The sequence below is a fragment of the Falco naumanni genome, chromosome 15 (genome assembly GCF_017639655.2).
Source record: "Falco naumanni isolate bFalNau1 chromosome 15, bFalNau1.pat, whole genome shotgun sequence".
NCBI lineage: Eukaryota > Metazoa > Chordata > Aves > Falconiformes > Falconidae > Falco > Falco naumanni.
In genome coordinates this window covers 2,980,750-3,004,728 of record NC_054068.1, presented here as the reverse complement: position 1 = coordinate 3,004,728, position 23,979 = coordinate 2,980,750, and the positions used below count along the sequence as shown (strand labels likewise).

Sequence of the window (23,979 nt, the reverse complement as noted above, 5' to 3'; positions counted from 1 at the left end):
AGAGCTGTTTGCAGTGCTCGAAAGCACCCTGCTTGGCAGGGGGGAAAACTGAGGCGGGGGGGGGGGGGGGGGGAACTGAGGCAGGGGGGCAGCAAGGCCATGCTGGTGGCTCAGATCTGCATGCGGACAGACTGGGGATGTCCCCAGCAAGCCCTGCGACCCAGCATCTCCTGGCGGGCTGGTTCCCAAAGGGTGGTACCCTGGGAAGGGGGTGCCCAAAACACCATCAGGCTCAGCCCTGGCCAGGGGAAAGAGTTAATCCCATTATTGGCAGGCTCGCAGATGGCGACTGCGTGATTCCCCTGCTTAGCAGATTTAACAGCTAAGGCAGGAGGGAGGGAAGGAGCCGGGGGGATCCTAACCCCCCAAACACACACACAGCAGAGGCATGGGGTCAATAAACCCGCAGTCCCAAGCCAGAAGAGCCTGCAAGCACCCAGGGATGCTTCCCTGCTCCCCATGGGTACCACACAGCACACCTGCGATGGCAGAGGGTGCTGAGTGGGCAGGATGCGGCCAGGGTGCACTAAACCCTTTGCAAACACGAAGTCCACCCAACCTTGTCCAGGACAAGGGGCTGCAGACAAGGCAGGGGACTTTGGGACACCCAGGCTGCATGTTGTCCCCATGCCAAACCCACTGCCCCAGCAAAGCACCAGCTCCTGGGGGAGGTCGGGGGCCAGGTCCTGCTTCCCCAGCTCCGGGATATTTCAGCAGCTGCTCCCAGGGCTTGGGAGGTGGCAGCAACAGCCGGGGCTGGAGCCCCGGATTAGCGGGTGTGGGAAAAGCCTGGCGGGAGGCCAGGGACAGAGAGGCCAAAGCATCCCAGACCGGGAGCAGAGAGGACACATGAAAAGGGATGGAGGGAGGGATGGCCAGAAGCCACCAGCTTCCCATTGCTGTGACATCGGTGTGTACCCACGAGACTCTGCCTGAGCACCTCCACCCCCGCCACGAGCCTGACAGGGCTCAGCAACCTTCACCTTGCACCCATTTCCCATCACAGCCCCCCTGGAGCCCCCGGATAACCCCAGCTGCAACTGGCAGGTCCTGGCAGCACCCAGCCCGGCCCCAGCGGGCAGGATGAGGCCAGCAGCCTCCAAAGCAAACCTGCCTGCTCTCCTTTTAAGCTGTTGCAAAACACTGCGCCTTTGATTCTGCGGGCGGCAGGGCAACGCAGGGCAAACAGTAATGCCCAGCTTGGCACACTGGAAACTAACCCCCCCTGGCCACCCGCACCAGCCCTCTTCACCTCCCTCTTCCACCCGGGAGGGACCCCAGGGATGGGAAGGGCACATGTGAGACATCCCCTTGCAAAAGGCCCTGAGTTGCCATGCCAGAGGTTGCCACGGCAATGGGAAAGCAGGAATCTGGGTGGAAAAGGGGCGTGTGTGCAATCCCCCAGGGCTGTGGGGGCACAGCATGGTGCCAGGGTCCCCCTTCCAGAGCCACAGTGTGCAACAGGAGATGGGTTGGGGTACCATGGCACCCCCTCATCTTCTGCCCCAGGCAGGGAATAAGGATGCACCCACCCCTGCGCCCAGTCTGGCCCCACTACTCATGGATGGACATTTCCATGCCACCCCCCTCCTGCTGGCGTCTCTTCCTTGGAGGGCCGCTGGCAGGTTTGGGGGTGCAGGAACATGTGCACCAGAGCGAGCACAGCCTCAGCACACTGACATGGCTCAGGTCAGTGGCAGCGACACTGAAGCAAACCTGGCCAGTGTCTGATCCCCAGCAAGAGGGGACAGCCCCAGAGTCTTGGGGACACACCACATTTAGGGGGTCTGGGTACCAGGGGAAGCAGCAAAGCCCCAGTGAGCACCCCTGTCCATGATATGAGCAGGATGGGGCCCAGGGCAAGACCCCAGCAGGATCAGGGCTACTGGGAGGGCAGTCTGCTCCCCAGCCCTGCTGTGCCTCAGTTTCCCCTGCTATAAAGGCCTTACTGGCCGCAGGCAGGAATGCTACAGGCAGTGTTACGGCAGCCGCCCAGCCCCACGGCTCACCCAGCCATCTGGGAGCAAGACACTGGCACTGCTTTCCAACCTGCCCATCCGGGAGCTCCGGCACAGCTCCCGGCGGACCCACCCCACACGCTGGCACAGGGGAGAAGGTGCTTGGTGGCCAGACTGCAAGTACCCCTCTCCAGCTCCCTCCCCTCACTCCAGGCACTGGCCAGCCAGCATGGGAGCCTGTTTGTGCCTTGTGAGCCCAGCCAAAGCCCCTGGAAACCCACCCTGGGAAGCCCCAGCTCCTGCCTCCATCCCGCACTGGTGCAGGGCTCCCCACGCCAGAGCATCCTCCCTTGGGAAGCAGCTCAGCCAAGCCCCGCTGCTCCCACAAACCATCTGGGTGCCAAGCAAGCCATGGTGATGCTCGGCTGTCTGGGTCCTCCCCTGTCCCATGCCATCCACAGGCTCTCAGGGGTCTCCCTATGCCACATTCAGGCTTCTAGGGGGGGACCCTGAGGCATGCCCAGCTGGCAGCATGGTGCAGGGACACCCCCCCCCCCAGCCGCCACGCAGCTATTTCCATACATTAGAGATCTGATGATCCATCATCTGGGAGCAGACAGGTTGAGGCTGGGAGCTGCCTTCCCTGTGCCAGCCCAGACAGCACTCCCAGGGGACTAATACCGGCATGTAAATATTAGATACTTTTGTCTCCTCCGAGGCCAATTACACAAATCGTGGCAGCTCCCGTAGGACTCTCTGCGTCTACTTACTGTATCATCATTAACAGCTTATTAGAGAACAGCTGCTCAAAGAGGGGGGAAACAAAAAAAAATAAAACCACTACCAAAAAAAGCCCCAGGAGAGACGGCAAGGAGACATGCACGTAGGACAGACTGGGAAGCATGACCTCGGCACCCAGGGCCACCCGCACCCATCCCCACAATGCCACGTGCATGCCCAGCCCACTCTGCAACCCCAGCAGTGGGACCAATCTGAAAACCACGCTGGGACCTACTGCAGGCTTCCCGGGAGGTGCTGGGAAGGGGGCAGAGGAATGGTCCCTGGGGGTGTCAGATCATGGGGTGGTGGGGAACAGGAGCAAGGTGGCCACAGGACCTCCAGGGAAAGGAGTAGCTGGAGTGAAACCACCAAAGCAACATTGCACCCCCAAACCAGGGTCATATTGGGGGCTGGAAGGTCCCTCCGTGCCTGGGAGGGAGGTAACTGCTCAGCCTTTGGGTGCCTGTCACCTGCCCAAGGGCAGCAAGTCCTCCCCGGGTGGCAGGAGGGGACAGGTTTCACATGGGGGGTGGCGGGGGGATACACTGGGGAGGGGGCTGGAGGCTGTGATATCAGCCCCCGCCTGGGGCAGTGCTATCCAGGGGATGCTTCTCCATCCCCCCTACTCTGGGATTGAGGGAGGGGGGGTCACAACGTTTGAGGTGAGCCCCCCAGCATAGCACAGCCTCTCTGAGGGGGACGCACTCCCTAAGCCAACTACGGCATCATTAAAAGATGCAGCTAATTGGGAGCCAGATATTCCTTGCCCTCCTCCTGGTCCCCTGCGGGTGATGATGGCCGGGAGGACAGGGGTGTTTTTTGGGGGTGCCACATTCCTCCACCCCTCCTGGCTCCTCCGAGGGGTTGAGCCCCAGGTGCAATTAGGCAACGTCAATCACAGCCCTGACACGTGCACTAACGCCATCCCCTGCGGCCACTGAGGGCGGCCGGGGTCCCCCGCGAGGTGGCAGTGGGTGCCCCTGGGGCCACCCTGGGGTGCCCGTGGGCAGGCGGCCGGTGTCCCCGGGAGGATGTCACGACATGCTTCTGGTGCGCTCTAGCGTCAGCCAGCATTAATGCATTGCCGGCACCGCGCAGCACGGCTGGACACGCACACGTGCAGGGATGCCTGGCACGGCCACCGGACCCCCTTGGCAGGGGGGGGACACGGCCACCAGCTGCACCTCGCCCCTGCACGGGTGGCTTTGCAGGGCTGATGTCCCGTACCAGAGAGGGGCAGATGCCCCATGCTAGGGCAGGGGAGGGGGGGGGTGGGCAAAAGCGACGCAGCCACCCCATGCAGGGGCAGATGCTTTGCAGAGTGGGACCCGCGAGGCAGGAGGGGAGCGGGGCTCCACGGGGCTTTGGGGGGACGGCGTGCGAGCAGGGAGGTAGCAGCTTCCCGTCTGATTGCTAATTATCCTCGTTATTCCATGTCAGACACTTTATGAAGCACCGGAGTGATTTGCTCTTTCCCTGTAATTAGGCACGTCGCAATTACCATCTAATTCAGGTTCAAGCTCCACGTCCTCACGACCTTCCCGGCCTCAACACAATGTCCCTGCTCGTCTCTCCGGGGCCCCCCCTAGCCCGTGTGTTGTCCCCTCCCCCTGCCTAGCTCTCCTGCGTGCCTGAGGGAGATGGGTACCACATCCTCCATCCTCGGCTGGGGGGAGGATGGGACACAGAGCAGCCCCACCACCCACCACCCCCACAATCCCCCCAGCTCAATGGGATGCCAAAAGCCCCCAGGCCAGGTCTGATGTCCCCCACCAGGGACGGGAGGGTGACAGTCCCCAGCACAGCGCTTCTGAGCATCCCTGAGCCCTTCAGATTTTGGCCCAGCTACAGCAGAACTGGGGCCAGGGCTGAGCCCCCACACACTGCCGGACCCTGCCCGTGCACAGCTCCACACCAGCTGCCACCTCATCCCCATTAGGGTCACGTTAGACACCACAGGATGTATTTAAGTGCTCATGCCACATCCAGGTCCCACCCTCAGCTCCCACTCCCAACAGGACAACGGCATGAGGACAACCATGCAGCAAAACCCCCACCCACAAGGCTTTTTTTTTTAAACAAAAAACTGGGAAATAAAGAGGGTAGGAGCCCAGGTGAGCAGTGGCTCTCACGACTTCCCAGCATGGCACTGGCTCACTCAGGGATTTCCTCTCCCCACCTGGCCCACAGCGTTTGCTCCGGGAAGAACCACAGCTCCTTCCAGAGCATCCTCCTGGCAGCCCCCGGCCACGAGCAAAAGCGCTGCCAGTGCTGCAGCACCAGGCACTGTGCCGTGCCAGGCTCCACCGCTGCACCCAGCAGCACCGGAGTCACAGCAGAAAGATGCCCTCCCCCTCCCAGCAGCTAATTAATCCTTCTGCTCAGGCAGAGCTCATTAGTGCTGGTGCAACGCAGGGCTGCTCCTGCTCTGGCTGCCCGGCACAGCTGCCCTTCCCGGCGGAGAGCAAGGTCAGCACAAGGGGCCATCCGGCACTGGCACCACCATGCTTGCCCTGGCCTCTGCCTTCTGTCCCCCTCGATGGCCTTTCCTGCAGGCTGGTGGTGTTTTTTCAAGCTTATACCATAGGAAAATAATAAAATCTAACAAAAAAAAAAGAAGAGGGGGGGTGGAGGGGGTGGAGAAAGGCCCCCCCGAGCATGAACATGAGGGAGAAGCAGCCAAGGAAAGCAGAGGAGTCAGCCAAGTGCCTCGCTCTGTGCCAGGCAGGGCGCGAGTGGGCCGCCCTGTAAATGTTTTGAATTTCCAAAACAGGAGGGAGAAGCCAAGAGCTGCCGAGTTCCCCCACACGCCAAGAAGGACAAAGGGCATCCCTGCGCGGCAGAGGTGTGGGCAGGCACCCAGCACCCCGGCTCCCCTCCATCCCGGCTCGCCTGTGGTCCTCTGGGATGCGCCGTGCTGGGGCGATGCGGTGTGGGGCCCCCCTCTCGCTTGGCTCTAATTATAGCCGGGGAGAGGAAGCGTGACAGTGCTGGGTGAGGGCGGGCGACAGGCGTGGGGCTGGCAGTGGCCTGGCGGGCAGGTCCCACGTGAGGATGATGGGTGGCTGTGGGTGGGATGTGCACTCACCGGGACAGCCCTGAGCAGAGACCAGAGCGATCTGGTGCATGGCAAAGCCCCCAGCCTGCCATCCTGGCAGATTGCGAGCCTCCCAGCTCGCACCCCTTAGGAACCTGCCCCCTTCAAGGGCCAAATCTGCTGGAAAAGCCCTGAAGCCAGTGCGCTAGAGGCTCTCCTTGCTGCGGGATGCTCCACCGCTGATCCCTGCCACATACCGGGGGGAAATCCCAGTGCCCACCCTGGCCGCTGGCAGGGATGTGAGGATGCTGCATGGGTGGTCCAGCCCTTCAGAGTAATCCCCTGTCCTGAGGGGTGATGCTGTGCCCCCAAAAGCAGAGCCTACCCCACAGGAAAGAAGAAAGGGCTGTGGAAGATGGAGTAGCATCCATGGGAATGCCAGCAGCCCAGCCCCCACACCGAGGGGGGGCCCTACCCAGTCTGCTGCAGATTATAACCTTGCACAGATTATAATCTTAAATTATAATCTTCAACAGACCCAAAACACCATCTGCCTAATCCTGCCACCTCCCCAGTATAAAGCTCTCCTGGGTTGATGCGCTGGATGGGGGGAGCAGGGCCGCCTGGGTACCAGCCCTGCTACTGGGGGGTGGGAGAAGCTGTGGGGCGAGCCCCCCCAGTACTGTACCGCCGGGTTAGGAGCAGGCAGGGAGACAATATAGGGACTATGCGGCCTCCTCACCGCCAGATGTGTGTTAATAAGGCAGCTGCCCCCTAAGCTAATAAGGTCACTTACTGGCTCCAGCAAGACGAGAAAACAAGCAGGGGCTTGGCTGCGGTACAGCCTGACTTGGCACTCGCCGCACACCGGCTTCCTGAATTCTTGCCGCTTCCAGAACAGCGCAACGGGGTGGAAAAAGCAGATATAACACCCCCCTCCCCACAAAACAAAAAAAAAAAACCAACAAAAAAAATACCCCACAACACACACATCAAAAAAAACCAACAAACCACCAAAAAAACCCCCACAACCCACCCGCCTCTAGCATCCCCAGCATTGCCCTTCATCCCGGGGCAGCTGGATTGGGAGCCAGCTCCTGCGCTGTGCTGCAGGATGGGCTGCGCAGGCTGGTGGGGTAAGGACACCCCCACCGAGCTGTTTTATTCCCTGGGGAAAATCTCCTGGGAAGGACTTGGGGGGTGGGGGGGGTGGTCCTGCAGATTTTCCCAGCACAGCGAGCAGAGCAGCAGCCTCCCCCCTTGCCCACGCGCTCCCTCCCTCCCTCGCCTGCCCCCGATCATGGCGCCTACAACTCCCTTTGTTTTAATATTATAAAGCGAGCCAGATGCCGGCTTTAATCCCCTCAGCTGGTGAGGATTTGCAAACACATTAGGAGGCAGAGCCGCTGCGCGCCGGCCCCGCCGCTGCTGCTGCTCCCCAGCCCCACGGCGCGTCACCGTGCCCCATCTGCTGCCTCGGAAAGGGGATCCCGGCCCCTAATTGCCTTCTCATGTCCAGATTAGGAGCCGACAAGGTGTCCGACAAGGGGGACACGGGCATCCCCTGCCACTTGTGGTTGGGAAGCACCAAGAGGGCCCTTTGCTTCCCTTGTCCCCACCGGGGAGTTTGGAGGATTTGCCTCTGGTGACATGACGCCAGGGTGATGGGCACAGGGGGGATGAACCCCGGCAGGGTGGCGCGGATGCACGTGAGGGGACAGGCAGAGGTTGGCCAGACAGCCCTCCTGGTGCAAGGATGATGGATGGTGTGTTTATCCCAGTGGTGTAACATCACAGCTGACAACTGGAGCACGAGCCGGCTCTCCCGCATCCCCAGCGGATGGGGGACACTTCAGGCAAAGCTGTGTGAGTCCTCCCTGAAGCATTAACAGGGAAAAGGGTTTTCATCCCAACCTCCACCACTGCCAGCTCCTGCCCTGCAACACCCGAAGACTGCCACCGCATCCTTTCCCCCAGGTTTCAGCGCAAGGTTGAGATTAAACAGGTACCAGTGGCAGGAGCAAGAGGAATCACTCCAAAGTGTTGCATCCCATGGGAGCAGCTCCGGGGCCAGACCAGGAGCCAGGTGTGCATTTGCCTTCCCTCCCATCAGGGGACCATGTTTATCCCATGCAGCTGACAGCATCCAGGCCAGCTCCCCTGGAGCACAGCCCCAGCTCCCCAGGCACGCACGGACCCTTGCCACAGCCAGGAGGGGTGAAATGACCTCTGCAAAGCGGGGAGAGGCGGCTGCAGAGCCCCGGCAGCTGGAGAGCAAGGGGGATGCAATGCCAGAGCGATGTCCCAACCCTGCAGCATCCCAACAGGGGAAGCTGCTGCCAGATGATCCCCAAAACCACCTCCTCACCCAAGGGCCATCTCACAGCACACCCTCACACCTTCCCAAAGGCTGGGGGGGGTTTCCCTCCAGGCACCCCAACCCAGGCTGGACCAAACAGCCCCCAGCCCTGCAAGGACCAAGTGTCCCCCTGGATGCTGCTTCCAGGGGATTTCCGCATCCTCCCCTGCCACCAGCCCCTCGGCAGCACAGTGGCTCCCGGCCAGCCAGGTGCTGCTTGGTGCTCCCAGGGAAGCACCACGCTCCAACCCAGCGCTGCCCAGGAGGGATGTGCAATGCCAGGGCCCCCACAGGAGGTTGCTGCTCCAGCTCCCCCAAGGAAATGGCTCCAGGAATACACACAAAATCTTCCTGAGCTGCCCCAAACCCCGTATTTGCACTGCAAAGGCAGCAAGGCTTTTCTGAGGGTGTGTATTTTGGGTTTTTTTTAAGACCAGGATCTCCTACATACCACTTAGCAGCCAGGAGTTCAGAGGGAGCAGAGCTCAGTGCTTTAAAACGACGCCTCGTTTGCCAAGAAATAATCCCAAAGAACAAAAAAACAAAAAAAAAAAACCACCAACCACCAAAAACCCAGACTCAGATGATAATTAACTCCACAAAGCAGCGACCCCGAGTAGCTCAAATCTTCACTGTAACTACCAAGCCTCTTCTCCAAGGGCTTATTTCTTGCTGTCTGCAACAAAACAGCACCAGCACTCAGAGGCCTGGGGATTTTATTAGTGTGTCTGTACCCCCCCCCCCTCCAAAACCCTGCTGACAGATTTGCCCCCGAAGCACACTCAGTTCACTGCTCCCAGCCAGGCACAGCGGGGGGCCCAGCCCCACACGAGACCCCACATCTCTTGCAAAGGGGTCACTCCCCATCCCTGCTGGGGGGCTGCAATAGGGATATCAAGGCTGCGGGGCTCCGTCCTTGGTTGCTGCGGGAGAAGAGGTACAAGAGCTAAAGAAGGGGCAGAGGGCTGCTGCTGCTGCCCCCCAACACCCATCAGCACACCCTGGCAGGGAAGGAGCCACCTTTCAGGGTGTTGCCCCCCCCCCCCCCCAGTCAAACAGCAAGAGAAGGCAGGGAAGCCCAACCTTGGGGGTGCATTTCAGCCCCCCCATTCCCTCTTCCACCTTTAGGGCCAGCAGAAGGGATGTTCCACCAGGAGCTGGCATGAGCAACCCTAGCAGCATCACCCCCCCAGCAGCATCACCCTCTGCCCCTTCCCACCGCTTGACAGGGAGGGGAATAAAAGAGAGAAGAGCCAACAAAAAGCGGTGTGGAGCCAACCCTTCCCGCTGCCGCTCCCCCCCGGCATCCCCCTTCCCCTCCTGACCGCGAAAAGCCAACATCTCCCCGCGCCCCTCCAGCCAGGGGATGGGAATGTGGAAGCAATTGCACTTGGCAAGGCAGCAACAGTGAGTCAAAAACAGTTGTTTGGCTTGTCAGCCACCCAGGCCCTGCAGCACTCTTGTTTTCCTTCGCCTGCCTTAACCCCTTCCAGCCCCGGCCCTCTCCCCAGCGGGACCCGCAGCCCCCCAGCCCGGCTGTGGAGAGGGGCTGGGTGCTGGGTAAAAGCCTGGTCCCACCGCCCAGCTGCCCTGCTTCTAGAAATGGGATGACAGGCAATTCCCCAGCGTGAAAACCTGCAGCAAGAGGGTGCACCGGCCCTGCGCCGAACCTGCCGATGTGCTGGGAGGGGCACGGGGCTGGCACAGATCAAACATCAAAGGGACATCCCGAGGCCACCAAGGAGTAGGATGCCTGGTGCTCCTGGAGCACCCCACTTGCTCATCCCAGGAGCTGCAGAGAGGTCCTTGCTCCTGCTACAGAGAGCATCCAAGATGCCCCCCTTGGCAGGGCAAGGGGACACAGCCACTTGTGCTGGGGACCCCATGTTGCCCTGGGGGGGGGCTGGACCCCCTCACAGAGCCAGCCCGGTGGCGCAGAGCTGTTTAAAGCGCTGAGCGCAGCCTCCCCTGGCCCGTTTATGATGGTTTAGCACATACCAGGCTGCTTCCCACCAGCTCCTCCAGCCCCTTCCCTGCCGGCCATATGGCAGCGAGGCCAGAAACACACCCAGAGCCAGCAAGAGCTGCACCAGGGTCTCTTCTCCATCCTCAGGTCACCCCTCACACCCCAAGACAGAGGACTCGGGCCAAGCACTTGATGTCCCCCCCATCTGGCAGCATCACACGGTGCTGGGACCCCGTGTACATTCAGGCCACTGCTGATTCAGGGCAGGGTGGGGCAACACCAGCACCCATTCACCACCTCCCCAACACGGAGGGGTGACCATGTGGGTCAGGGCACCCAGCCAGGACCCCCACCCACTGCACTGCACCCCAAGTCGGACCCAGAGAAGGAAGAGACAAGGAAGGAGCTCATGGAAGGAGTTGCTCCCTTTTTCTATTGGGGGACCCCCTGCGCCCCCACAGTACAAGTGAGCTGGGGCAAGGGGATGGATGGGGAAGAGTTAAACCCTCCCGACGGGGAGGAAAAGTGGAGGGCAAGCCTGCTCACCCACCCGGGAGAGACAAAGCAAGATGCTAGAGCCAAGAGATGAAGGCGAGGATGTGATAAGAGGGGGAGCCGGGGTGTGTGCGCTGGAGCGAGGGAGCGGGGAGGAGGAGGAGGAGAGGTGGGTGATGACCAAAGTCATTGAACATTTTTTGGCACGCCTACCCCCCGAGTATCCTGGCCGTTGGCCCAGCTCGGAGCTGAACTTAAACAAACTCCTGTTGCAGCCATCTGCTTGATTTTAAAATAAATCAAACAATCTGTTGAGCCGTGGGTGATCAAATTTCCATCTGTGCGGACGCCTGCTCGCCTCCTCGGAGCCTCCGCTTGCCTCTACCAGCCAAACACTCCTGGCAGCATGTGGCCTCCCTAATTCCTCCAGGAAAGGGAGAAACCGGACCTCCCCCCCCGCACCCCAGCCCCCTCCCAGCCCTTCCCCACCACCCTCCTAACTCAAACCAAGTGCTATTTTTACAGCCGCCCACCAAACAGAGACGTATGCCGGGTTTAAACAGGAGGAAAACAGGGCTGTGGGGGGAGATCCCAAGAGGTCTCAAGCTTCTCCACTGCTGCCCACGCCAGGGGGGATTCCTCATCCCATCCCCATCAATCCCACGGGTGCAAGAGAGAATGAAAAGGAAAAGGGCAGCAGCTGCCGGCAGCGGGACACTGCCTGCCCTGGCACTGGTGACTGCGGCACAGAGGCCATAGGCTGGCCAGAAATAGCAGCTGTGAAGCCAGGCGGCTGTCCCCAGGACGGGGACATCGGGCACACGTCACCACCAGGTGCCCAGGGGTGCCCAGCTCCCAGCCGTCTCCTCCGGCCAGCAGGGTGGCCCTTGAGCCCACCCAAAATCACCCTGTCCTGAGGGTTGCCCCCTCCCCAGGAGCAGGAAACCCAAGGGGAGGCAGCACCACTTGCATATTCAGGCACCTGCCCCAAGGTCCCCAAAGTGCCAAAAGAGGGGTGGCATCTCCAACCTCCACTGCCTCTTTGGGTGCTGCAAGACCCCAGCTCACCCTGGCCTGCCCTGGCTGCAATCCAGCCACAGGCTCTGCACGTAGGGACCCGCAAGGGAGACGGCACCCAAAATATCTATGGCCCCAAACGCCCTCTGACCGGTCGGTCCTTTCTCCAAACCAGGGTCAAACCTTCGCTGGCATCACCCAGGCTTTGCCCTCCTTCCACTCCGAGCAGAGAGTGCCAGGCATGGGGCCAGTACAGCCAGAAACAGGGCAGCAAGCAGGGTGAGGGGGGGTGGGGGGGTGGATCACAGCGAAGGGACAAAGAGGCAAGCAAAGAGGTGGGGGAAAACATTGTGTATGAAGGACACGGGGGTATGATAAAGGATGGAGCGGGGTTAGGGCTCGCCAGGCACCAGTAGCTCAGGTGCAGGAAGGTCAAGTTGCTGAAAGCAAGGGTTGTCCATGCATAGGGAGGAAGGACACGCGACACAGCAGGATTTATTCCTCCTCAAGGGCTGCAGATATGGGGGTGATGCGTTGCTGAGGGACCCCGTAGCTGCATTGTAGAAGCAGCACTGGGAAAGGAAGAGGAGGTGCCCAGGGTGCCCAGCACCCAGGCACAGCCCTGCCAGGAGCCCCAGCCAGCAGCAGGGCTGCAGAAGAAACCTCACCCGCGCGCGATGCTGCCAAGCCAAGAACCACCCTGGCCAGCCCAGGGCCAGGCCTGCCAAGCCGCTCGCTGCTGGAAATAACGGGGAGCTGGGGCCAGGGGAGGGATCTGGGACCAGGGTGGCCCCCACCCAGCCACAGCCCTGCGTGTTTCCCAGTGCAAGCTCTTGGGAGGGAGCCACGGGCAGCAAAGGGGTTGGACAGTCCCAAGCACGCTGCAAGCAGTGCCCAGGCTCTGGGGATGCAGGATCAGGCTGAACGCAGGACCGGGTGGGGGGAACAGCAAGGGAAAACCAGTTGGAATAAATAAGTGATGTAGCAGCTTGTGTGACCCCAGTGCATCCCACCAGTCACCTATCCTGGAACAGCCCTGTGGGAAAACCTGCTCCTGGGGGAGTCCATATCCCCAGCTGGCTGCTCAAGAGGGTGGCAGAGATGGGGGTCACCCAAAAGCCAGCCCTGGAGTAAAATCCAGGCACTGCCCTGAGAGGATACACAGCCGGGAGCAGGTTACACAGCACAAGCAACAGAGGGAAAGGCGGAAAAAAAAAAGAAACCACCACCAAACCCCTTTTTGGAAGAGGAAAGGACTGACAGGACCTGGCCGAGAAGCAGGAGAAAGCCCAGATTTCCCAGTTACTGTGCAGATGTTCTGGACTGAAAACAGAAGACGGCAGGAGCAAATTCATCTCCCCCTCCAGAGACGCCGCAGCCAGGGCATCTGGACTCTGTCTGCAGGCAGGAGAGGCGGCTTCCCCCCAGCTCCCCGGAGAGCCCTCCTCACCGGGGACGGCCGGGGCATGCCGAGTCCCCTGGGGTGCCCACCCACACCCGAGAGCCAGGGCGGCAGCGGCAGCCAGGGCCCCATCCCCACGCCAGGTTGACCTTGGCATGGTTACCTCCCGGGAAAACTGAAGGGCCTTGTCTTCACCATGTTTTCACTTTGGGATAACTCACGCTGCCTGCTCCAAGGAACGGGGGGAGAGATGGAAAGAAGAAAACGCAGCTGTTTTAGCAGCGAAGACAAGGAGGGAGGGCAGGAGACATACATATATATATATATATTTATTCCTGGCCAGGGTAATAACTGAAATCACTAGCACTTGATCATCACCCGATGAAAAGCTTCACAGCCGACTGAAGTCAGCCCGCTTCCAGAAACATGCTGCAAGCAGATGGGAGGTGATGGTGGCAATTTGCTGCTCGCCCCAGACCCCGCACACAGCCCCCGAGACGCCTTGCACAGCTGTCTGTCTGTCCGTCCATCCCTCCCTCCCTCCCTCGCTCTGTCCACCCCGCTGCGGCTGCAAACCACCGAGCGAGAGAGGCTGTCGCCTTGGCCGTCACCAAAATGTTCCCAGCTCTGAGGTCCCTGCCAGTGACCGCAGCATCCTTGCATCCAGCTCCTTGGGGACAGAGGCAGCTGCTGCTGCTCCCCCGGGAGCTGTCAGCTGATGCTCCAAGGGGGGCAAAGCTAGGGGGGACACAATCAAAACTATTTTGGAGGGTCAACAGGGGAAACCACCCTGCACAGGGCTGCAGCAGAGCCCGGGCTGTGCCACAGGGTGCAGTGGGTCCTGCAGGGACAGGTGCCCAGCCCTGGCTGGGGCTCGAAGAGGCGAGATGCTCCTATGATGAAAGTCCCCAGCCCCAAAAGCAGCAGGTGCTGGGGACACACCAGGTGCCAGCATACCGGGACACAGCCTTGATGGGGGGTCACGAGGGGGGGCAGGCACCCTGGGAACAGCCTGGGCTTTGTGCTAAGTCAGCCCCAACATCTTCCTCCCTGGCTGGAAACCACCACCGCGCTCCTGCCCTCTGGCCACAGCAGGCAGCTGCCTGTCCCCCCAGCAAAGGGGCGATGCTCCTGGATGCAGGGTCACCACTACCCATCTCCCCTGATGACCCTTGCATCCCAGCTGGCTCTCAGCTTTGGTTTAGCTCTAAACTAGAAGCCAACAATTCACCAGGAGGAGCTGGGATAGAGCACGGGGCGCAAACCAGTCCCTGTGAACCCTCCTGCCCTGCTCCTGCTCCCAGGGGGGTGCCGGCATCCTGCCCACGCTTCCCTCCCCATTCAAAGCCAGCCCCAAGACCCAGCACCCTGTTGCTCACCCCTGCCAGCACCAAGCTCTCCCCGGGTACCGGCGCAGGCGATGCTGTGGCCGGCCCTGCCGGATGCCGACGGGAAAAGGCATCACTGGGCCAGACAGCGATTTCCTGAGTTTGTGTGCAAGAGCTTGAACAGCCCCCGGTAAATCCTGCAGTGGGTCCCTGCTGCAACCAGGGGATGACCCGTCCAGCACCCATGCTTGTACACAGGCACTGAAACACAGTGTCTCAGCAGTTCCCTGGCTGGAGGGAGCTCCTACACCCGCAACACGACAGCACAGGCACACCCCCCCCCCCCCCCAAGCCCCATTTCGCACATGCCACCGGTGTGTGATGCCAGGCAGCCACGGTGCTCGCCCTGCCCCGGCGCGGGTCGCGGCATGCTCGGCACAGGCACCTCGCTGCAGGCCGGCAGGTTAGAGAAGGAAAGCCAGGGCAGCTGCTGCTCCGAGCACGCCAGCTCCACGGGTAAACAGATGACTTCAGTCTCCCGAGAGCTACTAAAGCCCGGCAGCACTTGCACTAATGGGGAAGCAGGGAGGAAAATAAAGAGGGAGAAGCAGCATCATATTCATGCCAGGCTGCAAAGTGCACCCAGGTAACGTCCTCCTCCTCCCAGCCCAGCCAGAAGTCCCTCCTGAAGCCATTCTCTTCCTCCTCACCCTGCTACTGAAGATCCAGGGGGAGAAAAAGTCACTCTGAGGCCAGGCCAGCTGCACGAGGCTGTTTATCCAGCCATGCCGCAGCAAGGCTCGTGTGCGCCGGGGCGGCTGGGGCTGCCAGTGCTGCGCCAGAGCAGCTGCTCGCCCGGCAGCGGGAGCAAACCACGACCTGCCCGCGGTGGCCCAGGCTGGCACTGGGGCTGCAGCATCCTCTGCACGACACAGGGAGGGGAACTGGGCTCTGACAGCCAGGGGCAATGCGTTTTGCAAGCAAGGGTGCAAGTAAGGAGCAGCACCGCATCCCCAAAAGCGGGGCTGGCACCTGCCAACACACAGCACTGGCTCTGCAAGGAGCCAAGGCACGCTCGAGGTGCTGCTGCTGCCTGCCTTGGCGGCGGGGGGACCTGGAGCTGTCAGAGCCCTTGGCCGGGGCCTGGGAGGATTGTGCTGCTGGAAGGTCTCCCATCACCAGCTGCTCACGGCAGAGGAAAGCCCAGCACGGCTGGGAGCCTGCCACCACCGGCTGAGCTCCAGTGGCTCCTTCTCAAGCTCCCACCCTGCTCCCCAAGCACTGGGATGCTCCTGCCCAGTCACCCTCACACATGTGCCCCTGCAAGCCCCCAGCCTGGCAGTGCCCAAGGAGGGCAACGTCCCCAGCACACCGGAGGGACATTTCCATGCCATCCCTTCAAGCTCAGGACGCCAGCATGCGGCACAGACTTTTTGATGCAGGGAGGATGGGCAACATCTGACCAGATGCTGCCCAGTAGCACAGGACCAGCAGGAGCTTCCTGGGAGGCTGGGGAGTACCCTGTGCCAAAGGTGCTGGCAGGGAGCAAACAGCTCCCCCCACAACCCAAACCCAGCATGGGAACAGATCCAGGGCACAGCAGGCACCCATTGCAGCCAGCAAGGTGCAAACAGGCTCCTGGCAAAACAGCTGTGCCCTGTGCCCAGGAGGTCCCCAAAACCTGCTCAGGAGATGGAGACATCTCCTTGGCCCCAGCTCAGCCCCTGAGGACGATGACAGCGGAGGTGTTGGCACAGGACCTAGCCGGCGTGTTTGCGGGGCACAGGACGGCGAAAAGCCAGCTCATGCCATTACCAACGTAGTTGCCAAAGCAGGCGCCCATGCTGCTACGGCAGGGATGTTCCTCCTCACTGGGAAGCAGCTGAAGAGCATCCCGGGCTGGCCTCTGTGACCATGCTTCCCAGGCAGCCGGGAAAGGCCAAGTATCTGGACAAAACATCTGTCTGTCCACAACAGCCAGAGCCGGCCGGCCCTCTACCCCATCTCCCGACTTGGCCATGGCTTCGCACAAAGCGCAGACAGGGAGGCTGCTCCAAGATGCTCCAGCGGTTGTGAAAGCATTTTCACTGCAGGGGACCAGAGCGGAGCCGGCCCCTCTCCCCGGGAGGCTGCGGGGGATATTTTGGGGGGTGCAGGCAGGGTTTCCTGGGCAGCACACATTTCAGGCCAGCATTTTTGGCAGGTGCTTGCAGAAGAGCAGCAGTGCTTGAGCTGCCAGTCCTCTGCTGCTGCTTTTGGGAAAGGCAGAGAGAAGACAAGGGGCGGGGAGGGGGTGGGTGGGTAAAAAATAAATATATAGCAGCCAGCTGGTGAGCTGTGGAGTCAGCACAAGGTCTGGAGGACGCGGCGACTGGCAGCAGCGCAGGAGCCCTGGTATTTTGGACAGCTGGTACAGCAAGGTCAGCCTGACCAAAGCAAAAGCCCCCTTTGCTGTCGTCCCCCCCATCACGGTTGAAGGACGCTGACCCCCAGCTGGAGACACTGGGGGGATGAGCTACCGGCCCATGGGGTGACCCTGAAACAATCTAAGCAGTGAGTGAGGATGAAGAGGGATGGAGGGACAGAGGGGTATGGGTTTCTAGCCTGGCTGGGTACATACCAAACCCTCCCTGACCTCATCGGCAGGAAAAAGCAAGCGGCACATTTTCCTCGTGTTGTTTCTTTGTTTGCCATCTGGGAACACGATCCCGCGGGAGGCCGTGCCCCGAGACATGAAGTCATATCATGATTATATTGCCACCTCCGTGCTCGGATTGAGATCTCATCCGAAAATGCCAGACCCAGTCGGTGTTAGCCGCAGCAAGCGCTGCGGAGGAAGCTGCTTTGCTGAAAGGCAACGTGACCCTTGCTAAAAACATCTTTACATAGACATACGCTGCAAACAAAACAGGTTTATCCCAGTAACTTTGGCTTAAAATACCTTGGCCTGATTTTGCTCTGTATCCGCTAGAATTAGTGATGGCAAGAATTGGCACAGATAAAACCACCAAAGCCAAGCCGAGCTAGAAGCCAAAAAATTGTGGTGAGACCAGCTCTGCTCCTCCCTTACATTTAAGGGACGAGCAGAAGCCCGATGCAGCCCATGCCACCCCTCTGGAGCCCACACATGAAGCCCAGGCTGGGGACTCATTGAAGAGCCATCAGCTTGGCAGACAAAGTGCAACCACTCAAAACACCCCCAGTCACCAGAACACTTTTGGTTTGCTTCAAAATTAATAAAAGATGCAAAGAAACCAGAGGTCCTGCCTGCCTGGCTATGACCTGGGACCCTTCCCTGCACAGGTTCCTTGTTTCTCATGCTGCAATACACCCGAATATCCGTACCCTCACCAGGAATTCGTCGAGAGGACAGTCAGGTGTCACCCCTCCACCCCCTGGGTTTGTTTTCATGGCATCCAGGAGTTTCAGCTGCTGCTCAGCATCAGTGGGACAAGGTTCAGTTGAGAAGACAAGAACCCTTTGATGTTTGCCCAAACCCTTTTTCAAAAGCCAAAAAAGAAAATGCCCACCAACAGCTGTAAGCTCGACATAGCGTTTTGGAAACACAGCATGACCTTTGAAGCTTGTAACCTGAAAAAAGGGGCCAAATCCCCAGCTGAGCTAACACCACTGCTGCCAAGCAATAAACGCAGTGAACTCGGGCACAGCCCCATGCAACAAGACTCAGGTGTCCCCTGCAAAGCAGGAACAAGACATGGAAAACGCCAGATGATGCTCAGAAACCAGCCTGAGGACAGAGCTGGAGAGATGGCAGCGAGCTCTGGGTGCTCCCAAGGAGCGGGATGGCACCAGCTGCAGATTTTGCACCCAAAACAAACTTGAACAGCTTTGCTTGAGTTATGGTGGGATTCGTGAGCTTTCCAGAAACCTGAATGTACTTGCAGAAAGTTGCATGTGAGGGAAGAAAACCAACAGAGCTCACTTTTACAGGTACGTAACTGCAGCAAGAGCAGTGGCAGGCGAGGATGGGAAGAGTCAGAAAGGCAGGGGAAGCTTTTCCAGTGCTGGCAGACGGAAAGGTTCAGAGCAAGCACAGAAAACAACAGCCAGGTCGAGCACAAACAGCCCTTGACCCGGGAGCACTGGTGACACAGGGCTTCACCCCTTTAGAGAGGGCAGGAGGGCTCGAGGGGCGGCTTCAGTGGCCTCTTCAGCAGGCACAGCCGGCCGGGGACACAGGTCAGCATCGCCCTGGACACCGGCCAAAGCTGGGTGTTTTATGGGTTATTCAAAGCAATCAGCCTCAACACCTGCTCTGCTCGCAGCGGCTGCTCGTCCCACAGAGCCCCAGGGAGCCAGCTTCTCCCAGCCAGCAGCAGGGCTCGACAGTGGGATGCACAGGTGCTTTCTCTGGATTAGAAAGATGAGACATCATACCTGGTGGCAGCAGCCACCCCAAACCCAGGAGCCCTGCACCAATGGGTACATAGATCTGTGCAGGTTCCCCTTGCAAGGGACACAGCTGGAAAGAAGGTGCACTCTCAGAGCACACATCCGCATGCCTTGGAGGGGACCAAAAGCAACAAGCCAAAGGACACCCATACCAGGGAACTATTACCAAAACTCAGCATTACCATTTTCCATGGTGGGAGAACCCAACCCAACCCACCCCACACAAGCCAACAACAAGGTTTCTGCAGCAGCCCCTCTGCCAGGCAGAGCTTACCTTTGGGAGACCCTCCTGCAGCAGGTAGAGCCACCAGCAGCACCACACCTCTACAGAGCAGCACCCACCCCACTGTTCCCCAACACCAAACCAGCAGCAGGGGCACCACCCCACCCAAAATACCAAAGCCTCCACCCTCTTGATGAGCCTCAGGTGCAGGGTTCCCTCATTAGCACCTCCAAGCTGTAATAGAGATGACCTGAACCCTGATCTTGCTGTCCTGCTAAGAGAGGGGGATGCTGGAGGGGGCGGAATCTGGTGACATTTGGTACATTTACTCATTGCCTCAAACTTCGAGCCGTCTGAATCAACCACCTGCAGCCAGGACAGTAGTAAACCACCAGCTCTAAGTGCAGCCGGGTGTCAATCCTGAGTGTGTGAAAAAGCACCTGCGTTCAAAAAAAATGAAGTTGCAGAGCTGCAAGGAGGAACAGGGAGATGGTTTTAACCCCTCAGGCTCACTCCCTCCTGTCTGCTTTCATTTGAGTTGGGACCTGCGTGTCACACAGGAGTGAAAGGCTCGCCCAGGGTTACTTTCAGCAGCAAGCGTGCCTGAACAAGGGTACAGTTAAATTAGCCAAGAACCCTACCCACGTATTAAGCCATGTTTTAAATAACCTTGACATCTGTGAGGTCTCAGCCCGATGGAAAGCATGTGGAGACAGGGAGGGAAAAGGCGAGAGGACCTTCTGGCCAGGCAGAGTCACCACCAGGACACGGCAGAGCCCAGCAAAGCAGAACGGTGCCCGGACCAGCCATGCTCTCCCTAGGCAGCTCTGCCTTGCCCCCTGCCACTCTGCCTGCCTGCGTTCTCCTCCTCTTCCTCCTCCGCCTCCGCTGCCTTTCATAGCCCCACACAAAAGCTTTTCATAGCTGCTTGGGTCAGAGACAGGGCTGCAGGCAGGAACCCAAGTGGGAGTTTGGGGCTGGGGCCAGCGGGGACAAGAACTGGTGTGCCTGAGAAATGCTGGGTTCCAGGGGGGTCACTAAGGGACCCCATGGGATGCACTCCCGAGCACACAACACCAGAATGCGAGCTGGGACAGAATTGCTATCCATAATGTCCCCATGACATGGCCTGGGGACACTAATGGGGTAGCAGCGTGAAACATCAGCGGGGGACATGTGGATGCCACCCCCTTCATCAGCTGCACCAGCATGGGCTCTGCTGGAGCATCATCCCAGCACCCTCCCCTGGGTCAGCACCGTGGGATGCTCGCCTGACTCCTGAGCCCTCCAGGGCCACCAGCCAGCCAGGGCTCCAGCACCTTGCAAATGCCACCAGAGCAGGGGATGGACAGATGGGCAGCGTGGCTGTGCCCACGTGGGCATCGCAACTCACGCAGCCCCACACCAACTCCAACACCCGGAAAGTCTCCACCACCTGAGACCCCTCAGCACACAGTGAGTCGTGTTGGCTGGAAGCAGACTCCCATGTGGGCAAGCCTGAAAATAAATCATCACAAAGCATCCACGGATGACCTGCAATGATGTTGGGGCAGTCCAGCTCAGATGGAGCCTGGAGGAAACTACTCAAAAGCAATGGCTTCTGGAGTATTCCCATCGCCGGCGCCAACCCAACCTCCCGTGCCATCCTGGCGGTCTCCGCACCGCACACCGACCTCCGGTGTGTGCAGCCCGGTTGCTCTCCAAGCAGCGTCACCCCAGCTTGGGAGCCAGCACAGCTGAACGGAAAATTTTATTTGTAACCAGCCAAGGGAGAGCAACCGGAGAGAAAAGGAGCGCTGTCTTGGAAGGGCTGGTTTACATTTCTAAAGAAAATGCCAGTGCTTCGGAGAGCTGCAGGGTTCTGGCTACGAACGGAGCCCGAAGACTTTGAAAATGAACGCGGGGATTTAGGATGCTGGCATTTTACGGAGCCCAGCCTGGGGCCTGGTCTGCAGATACAGAGCAGCGGCTTTCCAGCACACTCCTGCAAGCTGGAAATTCAAGGGTAAAAGCAGTTATTTCCCCATCCTGTGAGAAAGGCAAGCTTGCGACTAGTAAACCTTTGCCCTGCCGTGCTGCTTTCTAGGTGATGCCCCCAAAGCACCCTGCGTAACCCCAGCGGGAGGTACAGAAAAGAGCAACCCGCGAATCTGGCAGCACCCGGCGATGACACCCACGACACCCTTCAGAGCCGCAGGGCTCCGCCACGGTGGCTTGGAGGGATGCTGCCTGGGGGTCCCTCGCTGCTGGATAACCAGAGCAGCACAGGTGGGGAGCACCCAGCCCCGAGCCCGCACATTAGCTCCCCCAGCTGCAGGAAGAGCCGGTGTTTCTCCAAGGGGAAACCCTTTGATTAAGACAGCTTATACAACCGGAGATAACTTGGGAAGTTTCCTAGGGCAGCGGAAGGCCATGCGCTCCTTCGAGCTTCCCGAGGATGCTGCCGTGGAGGGCAGGCCAGGCAGCCCTCCCTCCCCTCTGGCCCCGCTGATCACCCTTGACAGCGAGCGGTACGGGATCAGGATTTCCTCCGTGCCGGCCCCCACCTCCCTCGTGCAGGGCTGCGAGCAAGCAGGCGCCAGTAACACAGACACACGCTTCTGCAACAGGACAGGTCTTGGCTCTCCCCACCTCTTGGAAGGATTTTTATCTGTTCCTTCGCAGCTTGACAGCTCCAAAAGTTCATTGCTAAAGGCACCCCATCCATCAGCGTTCGCCCCCAGGGACCAGACCCGAAAGGAGAGCATCCATCTATGTCACCGCTCCACCTCCTCCTCAATGCCAGAGCTGGGAAACGCTGGGAGGAGAGGGATGGGGTCCGGGCCAACCGCCTTACCTTGGGGAGGAGCGCCGAGGGTGCCACTGCCAACAGCTCTGGCGGGGTCACGCTCTTGCCAGCCAGGACCACGGCACCGCACTCGGCACAAGCGCCGATGGTCAACTGCTTCCCATCATCCACCAGCAAGCTGTTGGCCACGCGGAGGGTGTAGAGGAAGACGGGGAGCCTGGCCACTTGAACTGCTTTTAATCCAAGGCATCGCTTCTTCTCTTGCCGGCAGAAGAAGCAGACGAAGGTCTCCACTTTGTATTGCCGGGACCAGGCGCTGCTGGGGTGGTGGGAGTTCCTGCCCTCATGCTGCAGCCACTGCCCCAGCAGGTCATGGTAGCAGAGGATGCAGGTGGCCACCAGCCCGGTCGAGTCAGCCGGTCTGGCCCGCGGGGCGGGTGGGTAGACCGTCAGGAAGGGGAAAAAGGGCTCCTTCTCCCCAAATCGCCCTGGTGGGTTGACATTGAGCTGGAACTCTCTGCCAGCTCCCAGCTCGGCCCCACAGATGTAGCAGACGGAGGTGGGACCAGGCTTGACGACGGCAGGGTGGCTGGCCAAGCTGCCGGGATCGCTGGTGGAGAAGACCTGGTGGTACCTGCCCAGGAAGCTCTGCACCGAGGTGATGAGCTCCTCGTTGTGGCAGGCCCTGTACATGGCCCACAGGTCCTGCAAGACCCCAAAGCACTTGCGGCAGCTGCTCACTTCCCAGTGCTTGTTCAACCCCTTGGCGCTGGGCGGGCAAGGCAGGAGGCTGAGGAAGGGGAAATGCATGGTGCTCTTCGCATTGCCGTTGGTGATCTTGGCTGCCACCGGCCTCGCCTCCTTGCCGCACTCCTCCCCGCAGAGGTAGCAAGCCTCGGGCACCGGTGGGGCGCCCACCCCGTCCTCCTTCAGCCCTCGCCGCCCCTTGGCGGGCATGGCGCCGGCGTTGAGGGGCACCACGTAGAGCCGCTGCAGCACGGGCACGTTGGCCAGCTCGAAGCTTTGCCACTGCTGCATGAGGGAGGCGAAGCAGCAGGGACACACCAGGGTGCTGCCCGTGGGCGAGAGGGGCTGGGCGCCGGGCGGGGGGCTGTGCAGCCAGAGGAAGGGGAAGAAGGGTGCCGGCGAGGTCTTCTCCTGCTTCTGCACGTGGACGCGGTGCTGGGTGGTGGGCGACAAGGGGCTGCCGCAGATGTAGCAGGCGGTGCCCGATGCCCAAGCGGGCCGCTCGCTGCCCTCCTCCTCCTCCTCCTCCTCCTCCTCGCTGGTGATGTTGATCTCGCTCTCCTCCGAGGAGCAGCGGGGCGGCCCCCGCTTGCCCGCCGCCGCCGCCGCCGGGGTGGGCCGCGCCGCGCCGCCCGCCCCCTCGGGCTCCGAGAGGGGCTCGGCGTCGGAGAGCTCGGAGAGCTCGGAGCCGGCCGCCGGCCCTTCCTCCTCCTCCTCCTCCTCTTCCTCCTCCTCCTCCTGGCCGGCGGGGCGGCGCGGCGGCGCGGCGGGGTCCCAGCCCGTGGCCCCCCGCCGCAGCCCGGCTCCCCCCGCCGCCGCCGCCGCCGCCTCGCACTGATGGGGCCGCTTGAGCCAGTACATGCGCTTCTCCACCGGCGTGCGGCTGCGCTCGAAGGAGTCCCACTGCTCGCCCAGGAAACAGCGACAGACGGCGCAGACCAAGGCGCAGCCCTCCGCCGAGACGGCGCGGGCGCCGGGCGCCGGCTCCTGGTGCTGGAGGAAGGGGAAGAAGGGTCGGTGGTCGCGGGGGGGGCCGCACTTGAAGCTTTAGCTCTTTGCCGCGGCTGATGCCGCCGCCGCAGATGAAGCAGCAGAGCGGAGGCGCCGGGGGTTGCGGAGCCCCGGGGCCGCCCGCCACCGCCGCTTCGCCGGCCGCCAGCGCGGCCATCAGCCGCTGCTTGCGGGAGAGCGGCGCCGCCGCCGCCCCCGGCCCCGCCGCGCTCATCGCCGCCCCCGGCTCATCCCCCGGCTCCGCCGGACACGCAGGCTCGGGGGGCGGGTTTGCCGAGCGCTCCCCCCCCCGCCCGCCGCCGCCCGCCTCCTCCCCGCCGCGGGAGACGGCAACGAGAAAGGGAAAAAAGAAAAGAAAAAAAAAAAAAAAGACCCAAAAAATAATACTCCGAAACCACCAAAAAATCCCCCCAAACAACAACAACAACAAAACCGGAATAAAAGTTCGGTGCGAA

General features: G+C 60.7%; 1 protein-coding gene across 2 annotated transcripts in view; it reads right to left on the bottom strand.

The window, feature by feature from the left end:
• Nucleotides 1–23,719, bottom strand: part of GSE1 (Gse1 coiled-coil protein) — a 102,101-nt gene extending 78,382 nt beyond the window's left edge. Inside the window, exon 1 of one of the 2 annotated variants that reach the window (XM_040615157.1) lies at nucleotides 21,815–23,719. In XM_040615157.1, coding sequence (XP_040471091.1) covers nucleotides 21,815–23,374 — 1,560 coding nt within the window. In that variant the 5' untranslated portion in view covers nucleotides 23,375–23,719. The remainder of the gene's footprint in view (nucleotides 1–21,814) is intronic. The other variant, XM_040615158.1, reaches the window with a different exon arrangement.
• Between the last annotated feature and the right edge of the window lie 260 nt (nucleotides 23,720–23,979).